Raw genomic sequence first — 24,939 nt, forward strand, 5'->3', positions numbered from 1 at the left:
CTTCAGGATTTTAATACTTGAGCGCTACAAGGTTTGTCGAATGAAAAGGAGGAATGGAATGCACTGTCATTAGCACAGCTATGGATAAGATTGGAAGTCTGTGAGAGTACTAGAGAAAGAGAGTAGGTGAAAGAACAGAGCTCTGGGGTACTCCTGCATTAGTAGGGAGATCTGTGGAGAGGAAACCATCCACCATGACACATAGTAAGTGACCAGTGAGAAAGTTGGCAATCCAGTTGCAGAGTGAGGAAGGCAGACCACAGGATGGCAGTTTGTTGAGTGGGCTCCTGTGTCAAACTTGATCAAATGCCTTTGAAATGTCAAGGGCAACCACGTGAGTTTCTCACATGGTTTCTCAAAAAGATACAGATACTCTTATAGGCATCTGTCTGAGAGTCTGATTGCAATAGCCTATATGTTTGTATTAAGTGAAATTTGTTGGAGAGGAGTATGGTTGTCCACAAGGATTGCCACTCTTTTATGGGAAGGTCCATCCCATATCCTATCCTCACAAATGATGGCTATATTTTGTAATGCTGGATCATCACTGAGCTTCAGGTATGTTTCCTGCAGGCAAAAGCACAAATGTTGTTGGTGTCTTGACAGTATCATCTGGTTTTTGACATGGTTTTTTTTTCATTGGCCTTGAATTTTTTCTGGTTGGAGACTTGTGAATGGCCAGTGTCCATCACTTCTTCTTTCTCAGGAAAAATATCAAGACAACTTCAAATTGGACTCCCTATACGGTACTAGATATATTAATTGTTTTATATCTTCTTTGGTGGGGATGAGGAGTAGAGATATCCATCTTATGAATTAATGGATCAGCAGACACGTTCTTGATTCTCTGGGCACGTTTCATTATTTTTCAATTAGCAATTAATGATTTTTTTTCTCTGATATGCACTGAAGAGACAGAGCATATCATACTGTTCAGGATGTTGTAACTGTGATAGACTGACATTAAAGCCTCTACTGACTTTCGTTACAGTTGCCCTCTCAGCATAAAATGGTTTACAACTAGATGTTACTACTTTTGTGGTATAGTGCCTCTTCTCCTTTGCTATGATACCAAGAAACGTCCATGTGCCAAAGTATACCTAATAAGCAGGTGTTTTCCTATACTACGATCTTGGTGTGTATATACACACACACACACACACACACACAATATGATAAAAATATCTAAAGATATTTATCTCAAGATTTTTATTTATTGGACATCCTTTTCGTCCTGCCACCTTTATCATGCTCAGGAATACTCTGGTTGTTAATCCCCCCCCCCCTTCCCTTAGGATTGGAGCAGTTTGGTATTTTGCACCTTTAATCTTTGTTCTTATGATCTTTACTGCCACACTGGGCACAGATGGCAGCACCATGACAGGCAATTTGAAAATGACCATACTTTGACATTTAGAGCAGCATAAAGAGTTTGGGATGTAAAACCTAATGGGGCAGCTGAGATACCTTGCTTTCACAGATGGCAGTTTAAGCATGTTGAAGGTAAGGATGATATTTCTTGTGGGAACCAAGTGACCATCCCTATGTATGAGGTCTTTCAATTCAGAGAAGATCTCTTCATGAGGAATGTCAAGGAGGTCTCACTTCAGTATCACTCCTTGAGTGTAGTGTTCAAAGTTTCGTGGAGGTGACTGTGATTGGCATATCTCCCAATAGATGTTCATAAAAGACATAATTTGATTGTGTCTGAGCTATTGTTTCTACCCACCATCCTTGCAGATAACCATGCTCCATCTGCCATGTTGGACTGATCATTCCCCTATCTGTTCTGAAGGATGACATTATGTGGGATCTTCATCAGACTTTAAGCACGTCTCCTGCAAGTGGGCCTTGAGATCATTGCTTTTTTCATTATTTACATTTGGTGGATCCATCTGGCATCCAATCTTGTTTTTATCTGTTCTCAATTTTTCTGTTTTAGGAAATTGTGAACAGCCAGTTTCATTCTCATCATCCTCAAGAAAAATATCTAAGATGTCATGAAATTTAACTCTATCAAGGAAAGTGAGCATTTTAATAGTTTTAGATTCTCTGTGGACACTGAGGTATTCATTTTATGTATAAATGGAGCTGGAGGCATATCCCTGATTCTTTGGAGTGTTTGGTCCATTATTTTTTCTTAATACAGGATTCTCACATAGTGGAACCATTTTTGTTCATGTTATCAGGAGTGAGGCCATATTCATTTCTTTCTTTGATTTACTCTAGACAGCTTGAGTAAATTATATCATTCAGGAATGATATCACTGTCAGAGGATGGACCAGTCATGAATGTTAATGTCCCTAAGAAACTTTTTTTTTTTTTTACTGTCACTTACTGTGCATAAGAGAATTTCCTACTAAATTTCACTGTGGTATATAATTTCCCTTGGCCTTGTGATATGGAATCCTTCCACCTTTACCATGCTTAGGAGTATGTTGTTCATCTGTAGAACATTTGGGTGTTTTGCACTTACAGTCTTCATTTTCATGTTTTTTACTGCTACACTGAGTATAGATGGCAGAGCTGTGACCATCAGCCTGAGCATGACATAACAACCACAACATCAAATCCATCACAGACAGTCGTATTTCTGGCATTTGGAGTAGTCTAAAAAATGCAGGGTGTATCATCTGACAGGACAGTAAGGATAGCCTGCTTTCACTGATATTAGAGGTTTAGGAATGTTAAATGGTGATAAGGATGGTATTTCTGAATGGTACCAGGCCACTATCCCTAAGTATGGGAATTCTGCCAACCCTTCTGGATAAAGAATGGTGATGTTTTCCTGATAGGATGCACACCCTTCAAATGCCTAATAAAGAAAGATAGGATATTAGAAGGTGTGCCAGATGTTTTCTTTCTTGCTGTCACTTAATATGGAAAAGGTTTCTAGACTTGGCAATAGCTTTTGATATATTGAGGATGATGATGAAACACTCTTGAGGATTTTTATTATTATTACGTGACATCTCCAGGGAGTCCAATGACTCATCGAGGGAGAGCACCTTCTCTACAATTCTGCCTCCACTACTCAATCCATCAACTGCAACGAACCGCAATTATACCAACACCATCTACCGCCCTCCACCACCACAAGTATTTTCACAGATGCTCACAAACATCCATGCCCATGGCAGGATTCGAATCCGCAGCCTTTTTGGCTGGAGAGAGATGCACCAACCACTCGGTCAATCAGGCCAGCCTATTTACCATCCATGGGGCCACACATGGATACCCACTACCCAGCAAGCAATGACTCTATTTGGAAGTGGAATGCCTCCAGGGCTACTCTAGATGCCATACTGGCACACCACAATACTGCAAGACAATTGATCCTTAGAGGATAACATATTAGTTAATGGATGCTGGACTGGATTATCAAGGACTAACTGCCATGCTGAAGAATGGGGCCAAAGCCATCAATGCAAACACTAGTAACCTCCTTTATGGATGTCCACAGGTTGCACTGTGAGCATATAATATGATTCTCCCACTAGGGAAAAAAAAAACAATAGAAAGAAATGGAAAATGAAAAGGGTCAGTATACCATCACTGGGAGGTAGCTTCTGCCTTGAACAAGGGCCACACACACACACATGGAGGAGTCAATTACTGTAATAGGCCTGGGTATACATAAAAGAAATTATAGATGAAATGAATTGACTAATTAGCACAATGAGCACAGGAAGCATCCTGCTTCCTGTGTTCATTGTGTGTGTGTGTGTGTGTGTGAAAAAATGCATGAGAAAAAGAAAATGGCATTTATACAGCTACCGAGAGTATCAGTAGATTTTCCTATAACTGAGGTAGACACTTCCTGAGATGGGAGAATAGTCATACAATCTTGACCTGGAAAGTAACATGATTATGTTTAAGGAAAGATATGACAGATGTTGTATGGATTAGCATAGATTTTCTGAGATGAGTGTTAGAATAATATCCATAATAATATTTTTGGCCTAGCTTCCAAGCAGAACTCTTTCCAATCAAAATAAATCAAGGAATAGGAAGTACTGACTTGAATACACACCAGAAAATATGAAGATGATAAATAAAAATAATAATATTCAGCATTTTTTAAAACATTTATCTATCTATATATATATATATATCTTAGACAAACTGTAACCTTACCTTTATAGAGAAATGCAGAGTATTTTTTGAAGATTTTATAAGATGCGACTAGTACACAAAAAAATGGATGTTCCAACTGTCCTGTAGCTTCATTCTTCTGCCATGATGACAATATTAATTTAGAATGAAATTTCAGAATAAGGTTAAAGATATCTTGGATTATTTTCATTACAGGCATTGACCTCTTTGAGAGCAGGCACCTGTAAATAATGTATGATTAAAAAAAATGTAACATAATAATAACAGGCACTTATCATTTAAAGAGTAGCTATAGTATTCAACACTAAATACAAGGATAATCTTGAATGTCAGGTAATATTAAATATGGTGATGCTGGCAAATATCAGAATGAAGAATTAGACAATGAGACTAATTTCAGCCTATGGTCCCACATAAAGCTCTTCTAGTGGAGCAATTTTTGACACATAAGAGAAGACAACTGGCACACACAAAAGAAAAACTGGTCTTTGTGAAGATCTAAACAGCAAAGTAGGAAATGATTACTAAACACACAGAAATGTTTTGAGAAAATATAGAGAAAAGAGCTATGCTAATAACAATAAGTACCTGCTGCATTTCTGTCAAGGATGTGGACCAGTAATTATTAGCACCACATTCCAAAATAAAGATGTACATAAATTAACATGGAGAGAAGACACAAGAAATAAGAAAAGCCTCAGTGACTATGTTTTATTCACAGAGATATCTTCATACTCATTCAGAACACAAGAGTATAAAGATAATTTGAAATTGAAAGTAATCACTATTTAGTTTTGAGCAGAATCAAACTGAATATGATATTGAAAAGAAAAGTGTGTAAGAAACTTTGAAAAAGAATAAGAGACACTTTCAGAGGTGAACTGTAGACTCATACACAAATTCAAGAAAAATTTAGAGAGTTTCAATATAGGAATTAAACTTTGGAGATTCAGTGGCAGACCATGAGGAAAACATTGACTGATTCAATCAGAGACATGCAGTGAGGTTTTCCACAAGAATAGAAAAATCAGAACTCCATGGTAGACTCAGCAAGATAAGGAGGCAGTCAAGGAAAATATTAAAGCATATTGGAAGTTTCTGGCAAAACATGGTATCTTATAGAATACAGAGCAAAATGTTAGAAAGTGAAGCAATGTGAACAACTAGATAAACAAAAGTCATGGGAAGACTTCAGTAAGATCAGAAAAGTTTAGAAATGGAGAAAAGGATAATATAAAAGGAATCAGAGATGATTCTAGATATCTGGAGTAATTACCTTGAAAGAATGCTGAATGAAACAAGCAGTGACAGCATAGTGACAGGAAACATTCTCAGGAAATGCAATAAAGAGTAGAGATCTTTGACATAGAAAAAGCCATCAAAACCGTCCCAAGCCAAAGATTAGAGAAGTACCCAAGGTAAACAGTAAAGAAAAAAATGAGTACATATCATGTTACATACAAAAGAAAATTGGTATCTACATATAAATAGAATATACACATACTGGCCACTGAATTAGAAACTTTTAATACCACGTTGGACCTTCTTTTGCCCAAATTACAGCACATATGTGGTTTGGCATTTATTCCACAAGATGTTGGACTGCATATACATCAATCAGGTGTTCACAAGACACTCTTAACTGGTTCCTCTCTACCTCCTCCTCATCAAGAAGAAACCCAGGGGCACAGTAGTCAAGATGGGATCTTAACAAGGCTTGATAAACAGAAACAACAACTTGCTTATCTCTGCCCGTCACAGTATTCTTCAGTAACCAAATGATCTGATGAGCTGATTTAGCCACTTTTGTTGTGTCCCCTAAACTTCAACTCCCTATTCACCAATGCACCCAAATCTCTGGTTTCGTTAACCTCCTGGAGTACAGTTCCACCAATGATATACTGCTGCTAATTTTTTCGCCCCAAAATGCATAACCTAACACTTTGCTACATTAAACTGACATCCATTCTCATTAACGCAGACTGCCAATATATCCAAATCATCCTGCAAAATTTTGACATCATGTGCATTCACTATTGCTCTACCCAACTTTGCATCATCAGCAAATAAATGAACAGTTCCTCTCAGTTCCTTTCCTACAGCCTCTGTCCAAAAAGAAACTGAACTTAGAAATAGAAACTAGTGGTGCCACCTGTTGTATCCTTTTGTTGTTGAAAGCAGCAACCTTCATTAGTGTTGTGTCAACTGTTTGTGACATTTGTTTCATTAGATGCCGAGTTATAGTGCCAAGAGTGACAGTGTAATTTGATGAACAGTCGGAAAATGAGTTTCAAACAGAGTTGCGATTGACTTTTGTGTTAAACTTGGTAAAAGTTTTACCGAAATGCATCAAACGCTTCAAAAAGCATACAATGATGAATGCTTATCCCATACTCAAGTTTACAAGTGGTTTAAGTGATTTCAAAGTGGTCATGAGACACTTGAGGACAACGAAAAGCCGGGCCATCCAAAAACTGGACTGAGTGAAGTTCACATGCAAAAAGTGCATGATTTCATCAAAGAAAACCCGAAATCTTCTGTGAGATTGATTGAAGATGAATTGGGATTCCAAAATCAACTGTGCACAACATTTTGACTGAGAGTTTGGGCCTTCGTAAATTGAATTCGCGATTTGTTCTGCACAAGTTGACCGACAACCAAAAAATGCATCAAATTGAACACTGCAAGGACCTCATTAAAACTGCTCGTAAGGACTCAAATTTCCGTGAAATGATCGTTACTGGTGACGAAACGTGATCTTTTGAGAATGAGCCCGAAACAAAGCACCAAAGTGCTGAGTGGAGACCACCAGAAGAGGGGCATCCAAAAAAAAAAGTCGCTTGGAGAAGTCAAAAGTAAAGACAATGCTGATTTGTTTCTACGATTCAGAGGGCATTATCCACAAAGAATTTGTTCCACCTGGCCAAAAGGTCAATGGTGAGTTTTATCTCAAAGTTTTTAAGTGATTGATGGCGAGAATTCGTCGTGTACGGCATGAATATCATGATGTAGGTAGCTGGTCACTTTTACACATTAATGCACCATCTCATCGTTCGAACATTCTCATCTCATCAGTCAAACCATTCTCTCACTCTGTACTTTTACTTTCATGATCTGTATCACTTTTTAAACTCACTCTGTATGCTATCTGGTGTTACATCACAATTTTCTATCGCATTCTGACTTTCATCCACTACATCAATCTCGCGACATGAGACACACTTCAGATTCTTGCTTTCATGACTTTCAGCAAACTTTCCCACTACTATCACTCTCAAACCAAACTGCAGCCGCTCTCAGCAAAGCATACATTCCACAGACCAAATATCAAAAAGTGGTATATGAGGGATGTGAGTTCGCAAGATTTAAGGGGAATTCGGATTTGCGAAGCCGAAGCTTTGTTGTCTTGGCTTGCTCATCCCCTGAGACACTTCACAAGTGCGGTAGTAGGAGGCCTCCTAGGGGTGATTCCTGGACACCTTTGGGTGACTGACCGGCCTGCTATGCTATTCCTCCCTTCCAGGGTTAAGTTTCCTCGCTTGCAATAACTCATCAGATGAAGGCTCCGACTCTTATAGGACAGAGCCAGGAAACTCGTCGAGTGCGATTCCAGATGTCTGTTTCTTCTTTGGAGGTGATCCTGCCACCCATCTCAGCAGCCTCTTCAGGAAGAAAATTAAAAGAAAGCTCTGCAAGTACTGTCATCAACCCATTTCTTCAAGTTCTCATCATGCTTGTTCCAGTGGTCAAGGAGTTCCAAATCTCAGACACTTTGTGTGTCAGGTCTATGATCGTGCATTCTCCACTGCAATTGGCCTTGGCATGCATCTCACCTCAAAACATCCAGTAGAAGCCAATGCTGTAATAAGAACTGAGCGTGTCAAAACATGCACTGCCGAAGAAGAAAAGATCCTCGCCACTCATGAGATCGAGTTGATGGCTCGAAAGATTAACATCAATGAGGCTTTATTTAGGGTGTTCCCATTAAGATCTTTGGATGCCATCAAATGGAAAGCCAGTAGCAAAGCTTTAGTTCAAGAATTGGCAGCCCATCCGCCACAAGTAGGGACAGGTAATATCTATTTATCTACTATCTCTACCTCTCCATCTTCCAGCCACCATCCTACTGTTGAAGAAGAGGCTTAGATTCTCAGACTGACATCATCTCTAGATGATCATCCTCTTCCAGAATATAACCAACAAATTTTTAAATCTCTCACCCAGACTCACCTTCTGGGAATGGATATCACAGATCAGTTAAATGACTACCTCCATGCTGAATTCTCCGAACACTTGATGCCTTGTCAACATCAACCTACGTCTCATTCTACAATGACTTTGTCAAATAGGAAGCAAAGGAAGAGGGCAATGTGCCAAAACCATCCTTGATGGTGCTTCCCCTCCACCTCTAGCAGACTTACATGATGATTTTGTTAAATTCTGGAGTGCAGTCTTTTCTACTCCACCTCCACACTTTTCTGATGACGACTAATCTACGATATTGAGGTCCATTCCTGCCCTTCAAATATACCAGCCTGTCTCTATCTAGGAGATCAAAGCAGCTCTTCCATCCAATTTCTCTGCCTCCAGACCTGATTGCTTTCCTGTGGCTAGGCTTCAGAAGGTGCCGTTGAAGATTCGTCAAGACTTATTGGACATTCTCCTTTCCAGTAAAGCAATACCACCATACCTACGTGCTTCAAGAACCATCTTCATTCTGAAGAAAAAACTTCAGGCCGTGCATCAGACTTTAGACCCAGCTTGTCCAACCTGTGGCCCGCATGCGGGCAAAGTATGGCTATGAATGTGGCCCAACAAAAAACCGTAAACTTACAAACTTTATGAGATTGCGTCTAAAAATACCATTAATACTACAAATACAATTTTAACATGCTATTAATTTATAAGTGATGAATTTTTGAATTTAACATGTTCTTTAGCAATGAGAGATTCATAAAATCATTCTCAAATTGTATTTATTCAAAATTGCTGCCCATGCGAGTAGTTACTTCTCGAAATAATAAATGGTGCGATAGCGCTCTTGCTTCCTACTTTTACCACACAATAGATGTCTCTCTATGTGCGCCATGGGTACGCTCGTACGGCTTTCAATTGTAAACAGATTCTATTTTTTTTTTTAAATTCCAGCATGGCTTCCACAGCGTTTCCAAAGAAAACCAAACCAAAAAATTATAGAAGAAGGAAGATTGTTCAACAAAAAGTGGACAGATGACTAATTTTTTGTCGAGGCAAATACTAAGACAATCTGCTTAATTTGTAGGGAATTTGTGCCAGTTTTCAAAGACTACAATTTGAAAAGGCATTACATGCTGTGAAATTTAGTGCATATCAAGGAATATGTCGTAAAGACAAAATAGCGGAACCGAATAAAAGTCTATCATCTCAACAAAGTTTTTTTAAAAAATAACAACTGAAACGGATTCTATTGTAAAAGCTAGTTATGTGGTTGCAAACCTGATAGCAAAATCAAAACCGTATGCTGATGGTGAGTTTATTAAGCAATGTATGGAAAGCATGGCAGATATAATTTGCCCTGATAAAAAAGGGAATTTTTCTAAAATCAGTTTGTTTCACCAGACTATAGCCAGGCAAATTGATGAAATAGGAAAATCTATCGAAAAAGGTTTGGAGAGTAGAGCTGCTAATTTTAAATTTTATGCTTTGGCGATAGACGAAAGTACTGATGCTACTAATACAGCTCAATTGGCAATTTTTATTAGAGGTATTGATGACGAATATAATATCACTGAAGAAATGGCTTCTTTAGTGCCATTAAAAGACACAACTAAATCAAGAGATTTATACGAAGCAGTGAAAAATACGTTAAAGCGATTTTCTTTGCCCATTGTGAACATATCTGGTATAGCTACTGATTGTGCCCCAGCAATGATAGGTAAAAGAGATGGACTTGTAAAATTAATAGAAGATGATGCAATTGCCTCCAAAAATTTATGTATGATGAAATATCACTGCATAGTACACCAAGAAAATTTATGCGCAAAAGCTTTAAAGATGGATAACGTCATACAGATTGTCATCAAGGCTGTAAATTTCATAAGGGCCAAGGGATTGAATCAATGCCAATTCCAGGAATTCCTTAAATTTATGGATGCTGACTATGGGACATCATTTAGTTTTCAGAAGTAAGATGGTTAAGTCGAGGTAACACGTTGAAAAGATTTTATGATTTGCGAAATGAAATCAAAAACAAAATTTGTGCCAGAACTTGATGATGAAAACTGGCTCACAGATTTGGCATTCTTAGTAGACTTGACCGCTCATTTAGATGAGTTAAACATGCGTCTTCAAGGTGAAAACCAACTGATCAATACAATGTTTCAAACTATAACAGCGTTCGAAATGAAACTGAAACTATAGCAATCTCAAATTAAGGCAAACAATTGCAGGCGTAGACTTCTGTGGCTAAGTGGTTCAAAAGATATATTTCGGTGATTACACCACATTTTTTATTATTCAGTTATACAAAATACTGAAATAATAGTTCCTGACAAGTTTCGTAAATCGTAGTACTTACATCTTCAGGGAGTAAATAGTAATATTTACTTAAAGTTTAAACAAGAGAATTAATAAATACAAATCATAACCGTCTGACTATTCATAAACTCAATTAACAGAATGCAGATATAAAACGTTAATGACGTTGAACAATACTGGACAATGTCATGTGTTTTTGTTCTCGTTCATACAGTCCGAGCTCAGATTGAGGTAGATTTTTTATTAGAGCTGACCACACTTGATGGAGAATTAAACCTTGATTTTTATTGCATTGGGTTGGGTTTTTCAGCATATTAGCAGCTTCTTTAAATTTTCTTATATAACTGTTGTTTTCTACATATGACATTGTTTTTTGCCAGAATACATCGTGTCCAGTGGAAGTGGTATGGAAAGCAAGACCCGTTTTTTGTTCTCTTTTGTATTGTAAGTCTTTTTGGTGTTCAGCCATGCGTATTTCTCCAGATCTTCCTGTCTGTCCTACGTAGCAAATCCTCCAAGAGCAATGGATTTTGTAGACTCCTGGTTTTTTAAGAGGATGATGAGGTGGTTTTGGTGGATGTAGGAATCTTGAGATTTTTTCCATAGGAAGGAAGGCTACTTTTATGTTGTGTTTGTTCATTAGTCTGGCTAGCTTATCTGTAACATTTTTGATATAAGGAAGCGAGATTGCGTTTTTGTAATCCTGTTTTATTGTGTTGTTAGTTGGAGGCATTTTAAGGATTCTCTTGATGGTTTTTGTTTCATACCCATTCTGTTGGAGGATTTGTGTTAAGTATTTTAGTTCTTCATTACATCTTTATTGTGTGCTGGAGATATCGTATGCTCTGTCTGGAAGAGTTTTAATTAAGCTTATTTTTTGTGAAGGATGGTGGTGTGAGGTTGCATTTAGAAATCTTCCAGTGTTTGTCGGCTTCCTATATACTGAGAAGGAGAGTTTACTTTCTTCATTAATTTCTAATAGAATATCCAGAAAAGGAAGTTTTCTATTTTTTTCTTGTTCTAAAGTGAATTTTATGGTGCTGTGCAAATTGTTGAGATAATCTTTGAAATTGATAAGTTCATCTGTTGTTCCATTGAATATGATGAAAATATCGTCCACATAGCATAGCCATGTTTTTGTTTTTTTATGGTAATTCTTAAGAGCATTGTTTTCAAATTTTTCCATAAATAGGTTTGCTAATACCGGTGATAATGATGAACCCATGGCCAGTCCTTCTTTTTGTTCCCAGATTCTGTCTTGATAGGTGAAAAAAGCATTGTTTATACAATGTTTAAAGAGATTTAAGATGTCCGGAGGGAAGAGGTCTTCTAGAAGATTCAAAATTTCTTGTCTCAGGACGTTTGTAAACAAGATAATAATGTCTAGACTTGCTAAGATGTCTGTTGGACCAATATGCATCTTTCACTTTTTCTATGAAATGTTTACTATTTTTTATGAAGGAAGATGTTTTTCCTATATGTTGTGAAATCATGTTGGTGGGGTATTTTGCCAAGTTGGAAGTCGGTGAATCTCTTCCATCTACTATTGGTCTTAAAGGTATATCTGTCTTATGGATATCTTTGGAACACCATATATTCTTGGTATCAAAGGATGTTTTGATTGTAAGAATTTTTTTAAGTTCTTCCGTCCAGAGAGGCATTTTTTTATTAGATTATTTGTTTTTTTGTGTGTCTGCCAAGTCGGGTCTCTGTCTAAGGGTTTGTATCTTCCAGGAGACTTTTCATTTTATTATCATATTCTGTAGCATTTAAAACGACAGTTGCGTTGCCTTTATCCGCTTTGATTATGACAATATTTTTGTCATCCTTTAACTTTTTAAGGCAAGCATATTCATTGTAAGGTAGGTTCCTACGAGGTAATCTGCTTTTTAATAGTAAAGCTGTACTTTCTATATGGATAAGATCTGCGGTGTTGTCCGGTAGATTTTTAATTCCTTTTTCTATTTGTGCTATGATATCAAATTTTGGTAGGAAACGTGGGGTTAAGGCAAAGTTAAAACCCTTAAGTAAAAGGTTATTCTCCTCTTTTGTTAGGACTCTCGAAGAAAGGTTAATAACTACTTTTGAATGATCTAGTTGTTTTTTATGTATTTCCTTCTTCTGAAGGAGTATGTTGAACTTATGAATAAATGTATGTTTCTTCTGTTCTGAGATCGCTATTGCTTTGTTGAATGTAATACTATCGATGTTGTTCCATAAACAGGATGGAAGAGATGTGGCCAGTTCATTATGAAGAGAAAAAGTGTCATTACTAATTAATGCTAATTCTGCTCTAGTGGCTGTAATTCTTTCTCTTAGAAAAGCTAGTTCTATTTTATGATAAATTCTGGAGGCCTTGTTTGTATGCATGGCTGAACACCAAAAAGACGTACAACAAAAAACGGGTCTTGCTTTCTATACCACTTCCACTGGAAACGATGTACTCTGGTGGCAAAAAAAGACGACGTCTTACATAGAAAACAACAATTATATAAGAAAATTTAAAGAAGCTGCTAATATGCTGAAAAACCCAACCTAATGCAATAAAAATCAAGGTTTAATTCTCCATCAAGTGTGGTCAGCTCTAATAAAATATCTACCTCAATCTGAGCTCGGACCGTATGAACGAGAACAAGAACATGTGACATCGTCCAGTATTGTTTAACGTCAATAACGTTTTGTATCTGCTATTTGAGTTTATGAATAGCCAGACAGTTATGATTTGTATTTATTAATTCTCTTGTTTAAACTTTAAGTTATACTATTTACTCCCTGATGATGTAAATCCTACGATTTACGAAACTTGTCGGGAACTATTATTTCAGTATTATGTATAACTGAATAATAAAAAATGTGGTGTAATCACTGAAATATATCTTTTGAAGGCAAACAATGTTATGCATTTCGACACGTTCACACGGTCCTGTGAACAATGAAAAATATGCAGCCTTGCTTTTCAATTTGATACAGGAATTTGAGAACAGGTTTCAAGATTTCCTGAAAAATCATCAATCTTTAGGTATATTTGCGACTCCATTTTCAGTTGACATAAACATATTACCTGCCAATTTTCAAATGGAATCATAGAGCTACAATCTGACATTCAACTTAAAGAAAAATTTGATCATGTCTCTTTACTGGACTTCTATAAGATATATCTTCCCAGAGAAAAATATCCCTCGCTTCACAATCATGCCTTATTCATGTCATCGCTATCTGGAAGCACCTACATTTGTGAGCAGCTATTTTCAAGGATGAAGCACACGAAGAATAAAACTAGAACCAAAATATCTGATGAGCGCCTTGAGAACTCACTGAGAATTGCAACTACTTCCATCGAACCAAATATCGAAGCATTAGTGTCTCAAAAACAATGTCAAACATCTCACTAATTTCATGTTGCTGTCTTGTCTTTTACTTTTATAATAAAAAATTCATGAATTAATGAAGTTTAAATAATTACTTAAATAATGTTAACTATATATTCTGTTTTTTTGCTCATCAGCTATCGTTAGTGTTAGTGTATTTTATGTGTGGCCCAAAACAACGTAGTCTTCTTCTAATGTGGCCCAGGGAAGCTAAAAGGTTGGACACCCCTGCATTAGACCTATTACCATCTCCCCTGTGATACTTACTCTATCATAAAATCTTAGTTAAACGACATCAGCAACATATACAGCATGATTATAGACAGAGAGCTTTTGTCCCTTTGGATGGCTGTGCCAAGAATATATATCTGCTTTCTTCTCTTCTCTCTGATTCTCTATGTCACCTTAAGCTCTCTATATGGCATCGCTGGACCTCCAAAAGGCTTTTGATAGCGTCTCCCATCCTGCTCTCCTTCGAGCGCCTGTCTATTGCTGAATGTCCAGATCCCTTTCTTTCCTATGTTATAGAACTACACTTGGGTAGCTCCATCACTATCACTACAGGATCCCATGTGACTTCTATTCCCACAGTGCGGATGTTTGCCAGGGTGATCCTCTATCTCCCCTTTTCTTTAACTGCGTCATAGATGAGATTCTTCATTCTCTTCCTAGACATATAGGCTACTCTCTAGGCGCTTTTTCCTTTAATGCTATGGCCTTCGAGGACGATCTTATTCTCGTAGCCTCTACTAAGGTAGACTTGCAGGAACTCCTTGACCAGGCAGTTGACTTTTCTCTATTCGAGGCCTTTTTATTAATGTAGAGAAGTCCTGCTCTTTAGCTCTCATCTCCTCTGGTCGTGACAAGAAGCTTAAGGTCGAGACTATAGAGTTTCCCCTGCACGGGAGACTGTTGCATTCTTTGACCATCCTGGAAGAGTGGAGATACCTCGTATCATGTTCACCACAAAGGGAAGGTCTTCTGTCCCTTCTATCCTAGAAGCTGGAATCGCTTCTTTGAGGAAGGCTCCTCTAAAGCCGCAGCAAAGACTGTTTCTCCTTTCCCATTATCTCCTACCTCGCTTTTACACCACAAGTTGGTGCTTGGTAGGATATATATCTCGGTACTGTCCCGAATGGACAGGGCTATCCATTCAGCCGTGAGATCATGGCTCCGACTGCCACCTGACACTCCTACTGCATACTTCCATGCAAGGATGAAGGATGGCAGGCTCGGGATTCCATCCCTTAGATGGCTGATCCCATGCCTGCAGCTGTCCAGAATCACGAAGTTAGAACTATCTTCTTCCCCTATCTGCAGAGAGGCTTTCTATAGCCCATTAATACAAGAAGACTTTAGGTGGGCTAAAGGCTTGTCCCATTATCAAGGTACCTTAATTGAGTCAGCACCCGCAGAACACAAGAGATGGGCAACTCAGCTGCACTGTTCTGTAGATGGTCCTCCTTTAAAAGAGTCATATTTGGTTCCTCCCCAGAATGATTGAGTAAAGGATGGCGCTAGTCCTCCCTGGGTTCGAGTATATTGACCTTATCAGGACGAGGATCAATGCCCTGCCCACTCAAACTGTAGGGCTGGTTGCCACTACAGTGAGACTCTGTCTAAACAAACACACGTAATAACCACAGTAATAAGTTTTAATAAGTAAATATTTCATCCTAAGTATCTTAGAACATCGTCAGTACAGTTAATGCAAACAATACTAGGAATAACACATACGTTCTTGCTATTCCTAAAGTATAGGAAATTGTCATACAAAATTGTGTAAAATAATTTCTTTATATATGTTATCTTATTTTAATGTAATTTTTTTTATTATTTTTTTTTTCAGTTATATTTTAATTTAATTCTATAACATGCTACTGCACGCATATTTGGATTCCATTGAAATCATGCGCTCTAACTATGTTATTCCTAGTATTGTTTGAATTAACTGTACTGACGATGTCCTAAGATACTTAGGATGAAATATTTACTTATTAAAACTTATTACTGTGGTTATTACGTGTGTTTGTTTAGTCATGAATTCTCCACAGGTTTCATTGTCTTATATAGCCCAATGTTGCTTCCGTACCTATGGGAGTCTGTGTGCAGTGGCATGATGCCGTGGTCTCCATTCTGAACAACCGCTTTAAGAACAAAAGTTGGAAGACCGCAGTGGAATCACATTATAGGACCTCAGCGGGTTTGCGTAAGCCAGACATAGTGATTAAAAGAGATGGTGACATTTGGGTAGTTGATGCCCAGGTGGTGGGAACAGGGGGCTCACTAGCCTATAGCCATAATAATAAGGTAAACTATTATAAAAATGGCCAAATCTAGATAGTAAGATATGGGAGGAGCATGGGGCAACTCTGAGGTTTACCAGTGCCACCATCTCTTTACATGGCATATGGAGAGCAGATAGCTATAAGGACTTAAAACAGCTTGGGCTTACGCAGAAGGGAATAAAAGTTCTTTCATTGAGGGCTCCACAAGGCACACTGGTGGCATGGCATTGCCACCAGAGAATGATTACAATGATAACTAGAACAGGCATTGGGTAAAACACTTGTAAACGCTTAGTCCTATATCGAGTCTGGACGAGATGTCTGGGTAGTACTGCCCATAACCAGTATAAAGATTAATACAGGGGATCCTTGAGTTACGTCGGAGATCCGTTCCTATGGACCGATGTAAGGCGATTTTCGATGCAAGTCGGAATTACCACAGCATAAGTTACTTACCTAACCTAAAACACCCTAAAGTCATACGTATATATCAAGAAACAGACCTAGGCCATAGGAAAATGAAAGGGAGAACATAATTACTGTATAGTACAGAAAAATGACAAAAATGAAACTGTAATAAAAAAACAAACATAAAAATGAGAACAATCCCCAAAATGACAAATGAAACTGTACATTCTGTACAGGTGATTAAAAAAAAACAAAAAACAAAAATGAAAACAATTCCTTCTTTTTATCCTGTGGTTGGCTTGCACACTGGAAGGGGCATTGCAAGGAGGGAGAGACTGACTTAATGGAAGGAGGCTGGAAAGGCAGGACAGGCTGCAGAAGGTGCAGGAGATACTGAAGAAGATGGAGAGGCTGGAAGAGGAACTGAAGAGACAGTTGAGGTACCAGCACCTGCTGCAGGCCTCTCTACCTTCGTGAAAAAACGTACCAGGCTAGCCTGGAATGATACCACCCTCTTCTCCTCGTATATCTCCCTATAACACTGCAGGCAATCCATAACCCCTCGGAAGACCTTTGTGTACCTAGCAGTGTTGGGATCCTCAGCCTCAAACTTGGCCAGCCCATCCTCAATGAGGGCAAAACCTTCTGCCAAGCCCTTGGTGGTGAATCTCCTGGGTTCAGGGGTTCGAACTGTTTCCTTCTCCTCCTCCTCAATCAGCTGCTTTTCTAACTGAATGAGGTCTTCTGCTGACAACTCCTCCCAATGAAACGCCAGAAGCTCTGTGACATCTTTGGCCTCCACTTTCAAATTCATCTGCTTCCCCAGGGCAACAACCTTCTCTGTGACAGCCTCAACTGTCTCCTCATAGCCATGGAAATCATTCACAAACTGGGGACACAGTTTTTTCCACACACCATTCAAATTTGTCTGCTTCACTTCATCCCAAGCATGCTCAATGTTTTGTATTGCATTATAAATGCTATCCGATTTCCAAAAGTCTTTGAGAATTAAGTTCTTGTCTTTTTCAGTGGTCCTGAAAGCCATAGCAAATGTCCTGCGGAGGTAGTAGGCCTTAAAGGAAGCAATAACACCCTGGTCCATAGGCTGCAAAAGGATTGTGGTGTCTGGTGGAAGGTAAATCACCTTAACATTAGGGTGAAAGTCATCCAAGTGCAGGGTGACCAGGGGCATTGTCTAACAATGCCTTAAAGGGCAGACCCTTGGCTGTACAGTACCTCTGAACTTGTGGCACAAAATGGTTGGTAAACCAGTCCTTGAAGATTTGAAGTGTCACCCATGCTTTCTTATTAAACCTCCAGATGACAGGCAGTTGACCCTTCCAAATACCCTTTAGTGCCCTTGGATTTTCAGCCTGATAGACCAATAAGGGCTTCAGTTTTAGGTCGCCAGCAGCATTAGCCCCAAGAAGCAAAGTTAGTCTCTCCTTATCAGCTTTATGGCATGGTGCTGCCTTCTTGTTGGTGATATAGGTACGATTAGACATACGTTTCCAAAATAGGCCTGTCTCGTCCACATTAAACACTTGTTGATCACTGTAGCCCCCCCTCCCTTATTATCTCAGCCAACCCCTCAAGAAACTCACCAGCTGCTTTATCATCACCACTAGCAGCTTCACCTTGCACCTTAAGGTTATGTATATTTCCCTGAGCCTTAAACCGCATAAACCAACCTTTATTAGCATTAAACTCTTCACCTGCACTCATTTTCCCCCTTTCACTTTTCAATGCCTAAAACAATCTTTTCGCCTTTTCTTGAATTAACATGAGGCTAACTGGGATAATACGGCGTTGATGCTGGTCTTCCAGCCAAAGAACAAGAAGCCTTTCCATCTCAATCATGAGCTTACTACGTTTTTTTGTAATCACAGTCTATTTCATGGGCACCAATCCCTTCATGTGTGCGAGGATGCGAACTTTATCCTTGATAATAGTCCCGACTGTGGTACGACTTAAGTTCAATGTGCGGCCGATGTGCGTTGGTGTTTCTTCCTTTTTTGCCCTTTTAATAATGTCTAATTTCACTTCTAATGTAATGGCTTTCCTTTTCTTCGACACACTGCCATTGGAAGAGTCTGCCTTATGTTTGGGAGCCATATTGAAGGGTAAAAAGTCACAAAAAAACACAAACACAAAAGTGAGAGCAGATGTAAACAAAGCACCCGGTACCCAAAGAGTGTATTGCTGGGACCCAAGCGATGCCACCTCTCCCAAACAAATACCGCATAACAGCTTATTCTTCCGCCACGCTCACAAACAACTTCGCCGCGACATTTGATTTTTTCATCATGCTGCTTCAAGTTGAAACGACGCATGTCGAGTATCCCCTGTACAGGGTGTTTCAAAAAGAATGTCCTGATTTGAAAATTGTATATCTCTGCAACCACAAACCACAAATGAATGCGACTTGTACCATGTGAATGGCCTTGGCCCAGAGTTTGATATGGCAACCTAGATGCCACTACTAGCGCTCAATAGCCGCTATGCTTAGTTAAGTTAATTATTTGAAATCGGGTCATTCTTTTTTGAAACACCCTGTAAAACAAAATAAAAATAAAAATAACCAGTGGTGTACCACAAGGATCAGGTGCTTGGTCTACTGTTATTCAATCTGTAAATTAATGATACTGGGAAGGATTTGCCATGCAACATATAGCCATTTGCTGATGATGCACAGATAGGTAATGTAATCAGGAATGCTGCTGATATGCAGTACTTGAAAAATGATTTGAATAGGCTGGAATTGTGGGCATGGGAAAATGTCAGTAAATATAAAGTCATGCACTTTGGCGTGATGAGATATCCATTCGTTATATTATATTGGTGGGATTATGCTAGAAGAAACTGATCAGGCTAGGGTTCTTGGAGTGTTAGTAGATAGCAAGTTGAAATTCAGGGCCCATGTAGCAAAGATTGCAAATAAACCCAAAAGATAATTGTAATGCTGAAATGAATTTTCACATGCAAAGATAAGGATGTCATTTTGCCTCTTTACAAGACCTTGATAAGACCTCACTTGGATTATTGCGCGCTGGTCAAGTCTCCTGGTTTCCGTTGCGATTCTGATACAGTGGAGACAGTGCAAAGAAGAGTGTTAAAAATGATAACCTGGATTGTGGAATACTGATTATGAAGACAGATTGAGAATTTGTAGACTTCAGACACTAGCTAACAGGAGAAAGATGAGTTGATATGCTTGAGACTTACAAACTTCTGAAATGGTCATACAGGATTTTATCATCATCATCATCAAGTCTTTCCATGCTACTGGTGCATAAGGATGCATATAGGATTTCAGTTAATGGAATTTTTCATTTTATGGAGGATGGGGAAAGAACAAGTTGGCATCATTGGAAGATGAGAATGAACGCTGCCAAGCAGGGGAAGGTGAGGACTAGATTTTTCTCTCATAGAGTGGTGTATGATTGGAATGGATTACCATTGGATACCGTGTGTGTATATAGTGTGAATGAATTCAGGAATAAGTATGCTAGCTGGTGAGTGTAGTATGTGGCTTTCCTTGATGAGTCCCTGATTCTCTGGAGGTCTCTCTTAATAATAATAATAACAATAATCCAGCAGTGAATATGCAAGCACAAGATAAAGAGAAATTGGTAAAGATTAATCCACACCTCATACAGTAGAGGAAAGAGTGCAAATGAGATTCACTGCTTTCATGCGCTTTTCTCTAAACTGATGAACGTGTGCAAGAGATTTAAGCTTTCTGTCAAAGATGAGTCCCAAGAACTTGGCTTCTGTTGCTACTGTAATATCAGTTTGTCCCATTCTTAACTCGGGATCTGGGTGAATAATGCATTTTCAACAGAAGCGTATACAGACACTTTTTTCCTGCTGAAAACGTGAACCCATTACTATGAGCCCATGGAGAAACATGATCGACTGCTTGCTGAAGTTGTCTTTCAAGTACCTACATGTTACAAGGTGATAATGAGTTAATTTAGAGAGCAAAGTGTGTCACACTAAAGATGGAGACTTGGGAACATTTACTTCTTGATGACATGGCTAAGAAAGTGCACTTCTCATTTGGACTTGGAAGACCCTGTTAGAAAGTTTCATTAAATATAGGAGGAAAATCTTCTGAGACCTAGGTAATAGAGGTCTTTTAATACATCATATGTGATTGTCTGTGAAAATACTAGTGGTGGTGGTGGGTTTAGTGGTGGAGACAGAGAGCTGTAGAGTAGGTGCCCTCCCTCACTGAGTCTTTGGACTCCCTAGAGGTGTCACATAATAATAATATCTCCAGGCAGCATCATAAGCTTTTTCCATGTCAAAGAACAATGAAACCAGATGTTCTCATTTCAGAAATGCATCCCTAATGTTTCTAAACAGACCAAGTAGTCCAACATTCAATGATGACTACAAAACTCACACTGTGTTTTGTAGAGAAGACTGCTGATTTCTAAACAGAAGAGCAGCCTGGCATTAACCATTTTCTCCAATATCTTGCAAAAACAGTTTGTCTTTTGGGATGGCAACAACAACTGTCTTATGACTCTGGAATACTTCATGGGTAAGTATTCTGTTGTATAGTAAGAGAAGAAAATCCATAGAGGAGGATGGAAGATATTTCCTCATTTTACAATGGATGTCATCAGGACTTACTGTATTTGGAAGTGAGATAGTAAGGGAGTTCCTACATAACGAATGGCTGATTGTATGGCCAGTGTCCACTGGCCACTGTTTTTCTGTTGCTATTTCAATATTAAAAATTCAGGCAGATATAATGCTGTTGCTGAGATTCTAGCAAAATTTTCTATCAAAACATCTGCAACAGCTTTCAGATTAGCAACAATACATCTATTATGGTCAAGGGTAGACAAACAGTGTTTTATATATGCGTTTAATTTTCCAGATTTTATTATTATTATTATCCTGAGATGATACATAATGGAGTCACAGTCTCACCTAGGAGGTTCCTTTTGTCAGACGTAGTTCATCATACTGTGCCTTTAACATTCAAACAAAATGGACACAACACTGTGTGGGATAGTCCATTTTGTTTGAATATAATTTTTGCACTGGTTGATTAATCTATGATGTAAATTGGATCTAAGACCACTTTTGACTCTGACTTTTTACATAGCGTGCTTTGAACTGAGCACATTTAAAGTTATTAGATTTGATGCAGTGGGATATCTATGAAATATATTTCATGCTCTGTCTTGATCCGTTTTGGTTACTTCACACCCAGGGTTCCACCAAGGCTTTGGATACAGTGGAAATGGATGTTGTTTTTGGAATTGTGGCTGTTGCTGCCTGGGCAGTATAATCTGTTACACACTTCACTGATGGGTATTGTGTTAGCATTACATTTTGCACAATGAGAAAAAGGACTTCAGTCAGCATGGCCCATTTTCCATATTAACATTTGTGTAGGAGAATATACAGGGTGTTCGGGATAAATTTGACAGTTTCGTAAGGAAAAAGAAAATCTTCTTTGTATCTATTAAATTTAATGAATTGACAAAAAAACATTACAGGCAGAGTTAATTACAATACTATCAACAAGATTTACTCAAAATAACCACCATTAGCATCGATCACAGCTTCAATTCTGCTTCGGAACCTCGAACAAGCTGATGCTACAGTCTCCCTGGGAAGGGCCGCAAAAACTGTTTTAATTTTATCCATTAACTGGGCTTTTGTATTACTGGAAGTGCGATTGGTGTCTTTTTCAACTGCGCCCCATACAAAATAATCCATGGGGTTAAGGTCTGGGGAGTTTGGAGGCCAAACATTTGGACTGGTGAAGTCGTAGAAATTTTCAGACAACCATTTTTGACTTTTCCCAGAGGTGTGGCAAGGGGCCGAATCCTGCTGCCATACATACGGCCTACCATTGGCTACCCTTGTTATCCAGGGCTTGACTACAGTTAGCAACTCCACGAACAAAGCCCGAATTCCAATGCCAGGGTTCTTCAACACCTGTTCCTGCAGATTTGCGAGGAATTCTGCTGTAAGAACGCAATCAGATCCTCTGCTAGGGATCTTTCTTCTTGCTACATCCTCGTAGTCACCATTGCAAGTCTCTAGTTCATGCCTGATTGTTTTTACTGTACTCAGGGAGCATTGGGCAGCAGTCGTAATATCCTTATTTTGATGGCGGGCACGAATCATCATGATACAAGTTATTCTCTTCCATGATTCAGGTGGGTTCCAGCTATCCATCCTTTCTGACATCTTGTATATGAATGAAGAAGGGTCCAAACTTTTAAATGAAGAGAAGTGTGTGTTAATACATGTAACTTACGGAAAAATATAATTAATTATAAATATGTCAAATTTATCCCGAACACCCTGTACTTCCTATGAAGGCAGTGCAAATAACAGTAAAATAAACGTTTCCATAGATGTTTTCTTTGACATTCCACACAAGCAGTGGAAAAATGTCAGGAGAGCAGATCAGAAGATCCATTGTAGAATATTAGTGGGTAGGTATATATGTCTGCGCGGTTAGCCTAGTGGCTATGGGCATCGCAACCAAATGCCTGGGGAAGGAGTGTCCTAGGTTCGAATCCCGTTGACGACGTGAGGAGCTCAAGGATCTTCCTTGGCCATAGCCAAGTTAGCCGGTCTTGGGCATGGGCAGCAAGGTTTTTCCCCGGTTTATCCTGGGATTTTTCATTCCGCAAGCAGGTAAACCGGTCCCGTGAATACACAGGCTACAGTCATAGGATACCTCCAGGAAAAAGGAGTAACCAACCTATTCCGTAGGATTTCAGTTCCAAATGCCTACACGGTAAAAAGTGTAGGTCAGCGAGTGAGCATAAATTAGGAAGGTATATATGGAAGAAGGTATTAACTCCATTATTAAGGGAGAGGTCATGATGGTTGAGCACTATATTAAGGGATGTTGGCACTATCCCCCAGTGTTGTGTACATCAAAGTCATTCATGAGAAGTACGGGCTGAGGCAGTTGCAATATAAGATTATCAAGCTCCATCTCATTTAACTCATAATCCTAGTTGTAAATATAATAAATATACTGTAATAAGAAATCCTAAGGATAAGCAAATTCATACTGCTTCCAGAGCACTATTAAGCTGGTTATGATGGAAAGGAGAATGAGTGCCCACTAGGAAAGCTACATCACCATGTATAGAACCATCTCTAGTTTTGTCATTATGAACAACAATGAAATTCTTTAAGGTAAGGTCCTCACTGGGATTTAAACATGCTTCCTGCAGATAGAAAGAGAAAAGACTTGTGTTCTGCAGCAAAATCTTGATATGTAAATCTGGCAAACCCCATAATAATTCCATGGTAATACTGTTTTGGCTTTGTAGACTTGTCCAAGTTCTGAGAGGCTGAGGGCTTACCTTTTTCATTCACATAATCAATTGATTTAAAAAAAAATAGAAGGCCAGAGTTCATATCTTCCTATAGAAAAATGACTATCATTCGATGTTTCAAGATCTTTCATAAGTTTAATTTACTTTCAGTTCATATAGAGTATCCATTATTCTGTGTGTGTGTGTGGAGGGGAGGTATATGGTGGTTTATCTTTTAAGTGATATTCTCAACATAATTTTTCTGACAAGTGGCATCTCATCGAGCATGACTAATTTTGGAATTATTTCTGGAGTAAGACCATACGTTGTATGACTGATGCACTCCACAGAGAAGCGCTAATGCCAGTGAAACCTTTATCAAATACACTAATAAAAGGCAATTATATGGATGCTTGGGCAGTACCATGTCTTTTAAGTAATGTAAGCTAAAGCAACTTAAGGATGCTAAAGTTTAGGTATAGTTAAATTTTCATGTGATGGAACAGACATACAAGTTTGTGTTGCCTTTGATATTTTCTCGACTGCCACCTTTTCAGCATAAGAGGATCTCAGGACAGGTGTGGTAATGGCTAACATTTTTTTTGCATCCTGATATGATATATTATGTTCCATTTTCCTTTTTGCTCTTTCAAAAAAAAAATTTTTTTTTTTTTGAAAGAGCAAAAAGCCTTTTTTTGAAAAGGTGACCTCTAGTTGTCTATCTGTTTGTGATGTATTGAAAATTACTTTTGTGTCAAACTTAGAGAACCCTTATCATATCTTATAAGTTTCCATCATGCCCCTCTTCTCTGTCTATTAACTAAACTTTGCAATGCCCACACCTTCAATCTATGCTAATATGAAACTTTCCACAGACAGGCCACTAGCTTGGTCACTTGTCTTTGAATCCTCTCCAAAACTCCCGATCT

The 24,939-nt window shown here is 38.6% G+C and overlaps 1 protein-coding gene across 2 annotated transcripts in view; it reads right to left on the reverse strand.

The window, feature by feature from the left end:
- The window catches only part of LOC150106226 (gamma-tubulin complex component 6-like), a 909,633-nt gene that overhangs the window by 69,059 nt on the left and 815,635 nt on the right, over positions 1-24,939 (reverse strand). For both annotated transcript variants that reach the window (XM_090392253.1, XM_090392252.1), the window contains one exon: positions 4,139-4,338. In XM_090392253.1, coding sequence (XP_090248379.1) covers positions 4,139-4,338 — 200 coding nt within the window. The remainder of the gene's footprint in view (positions 1-4,138; positions 4,339-24,939) is intronic.

This window comes from Typopeltis vanoorti, chromosome 5, assembly GCF_054136105.1.
Source record: "Typopeltis vanoorti isolate ZY-2024b chromosome 5, IOZ_Tvanoo_1.0, whole genome shotgun sequence".
Taxonomy (NCBI): domain Eukaryota; kingdom Metazoa; phylum Arthropoda; class Arachnida; order Uropygi; family Thelyphonidae; genus Typopeltis; species Typopeltis vanoorti.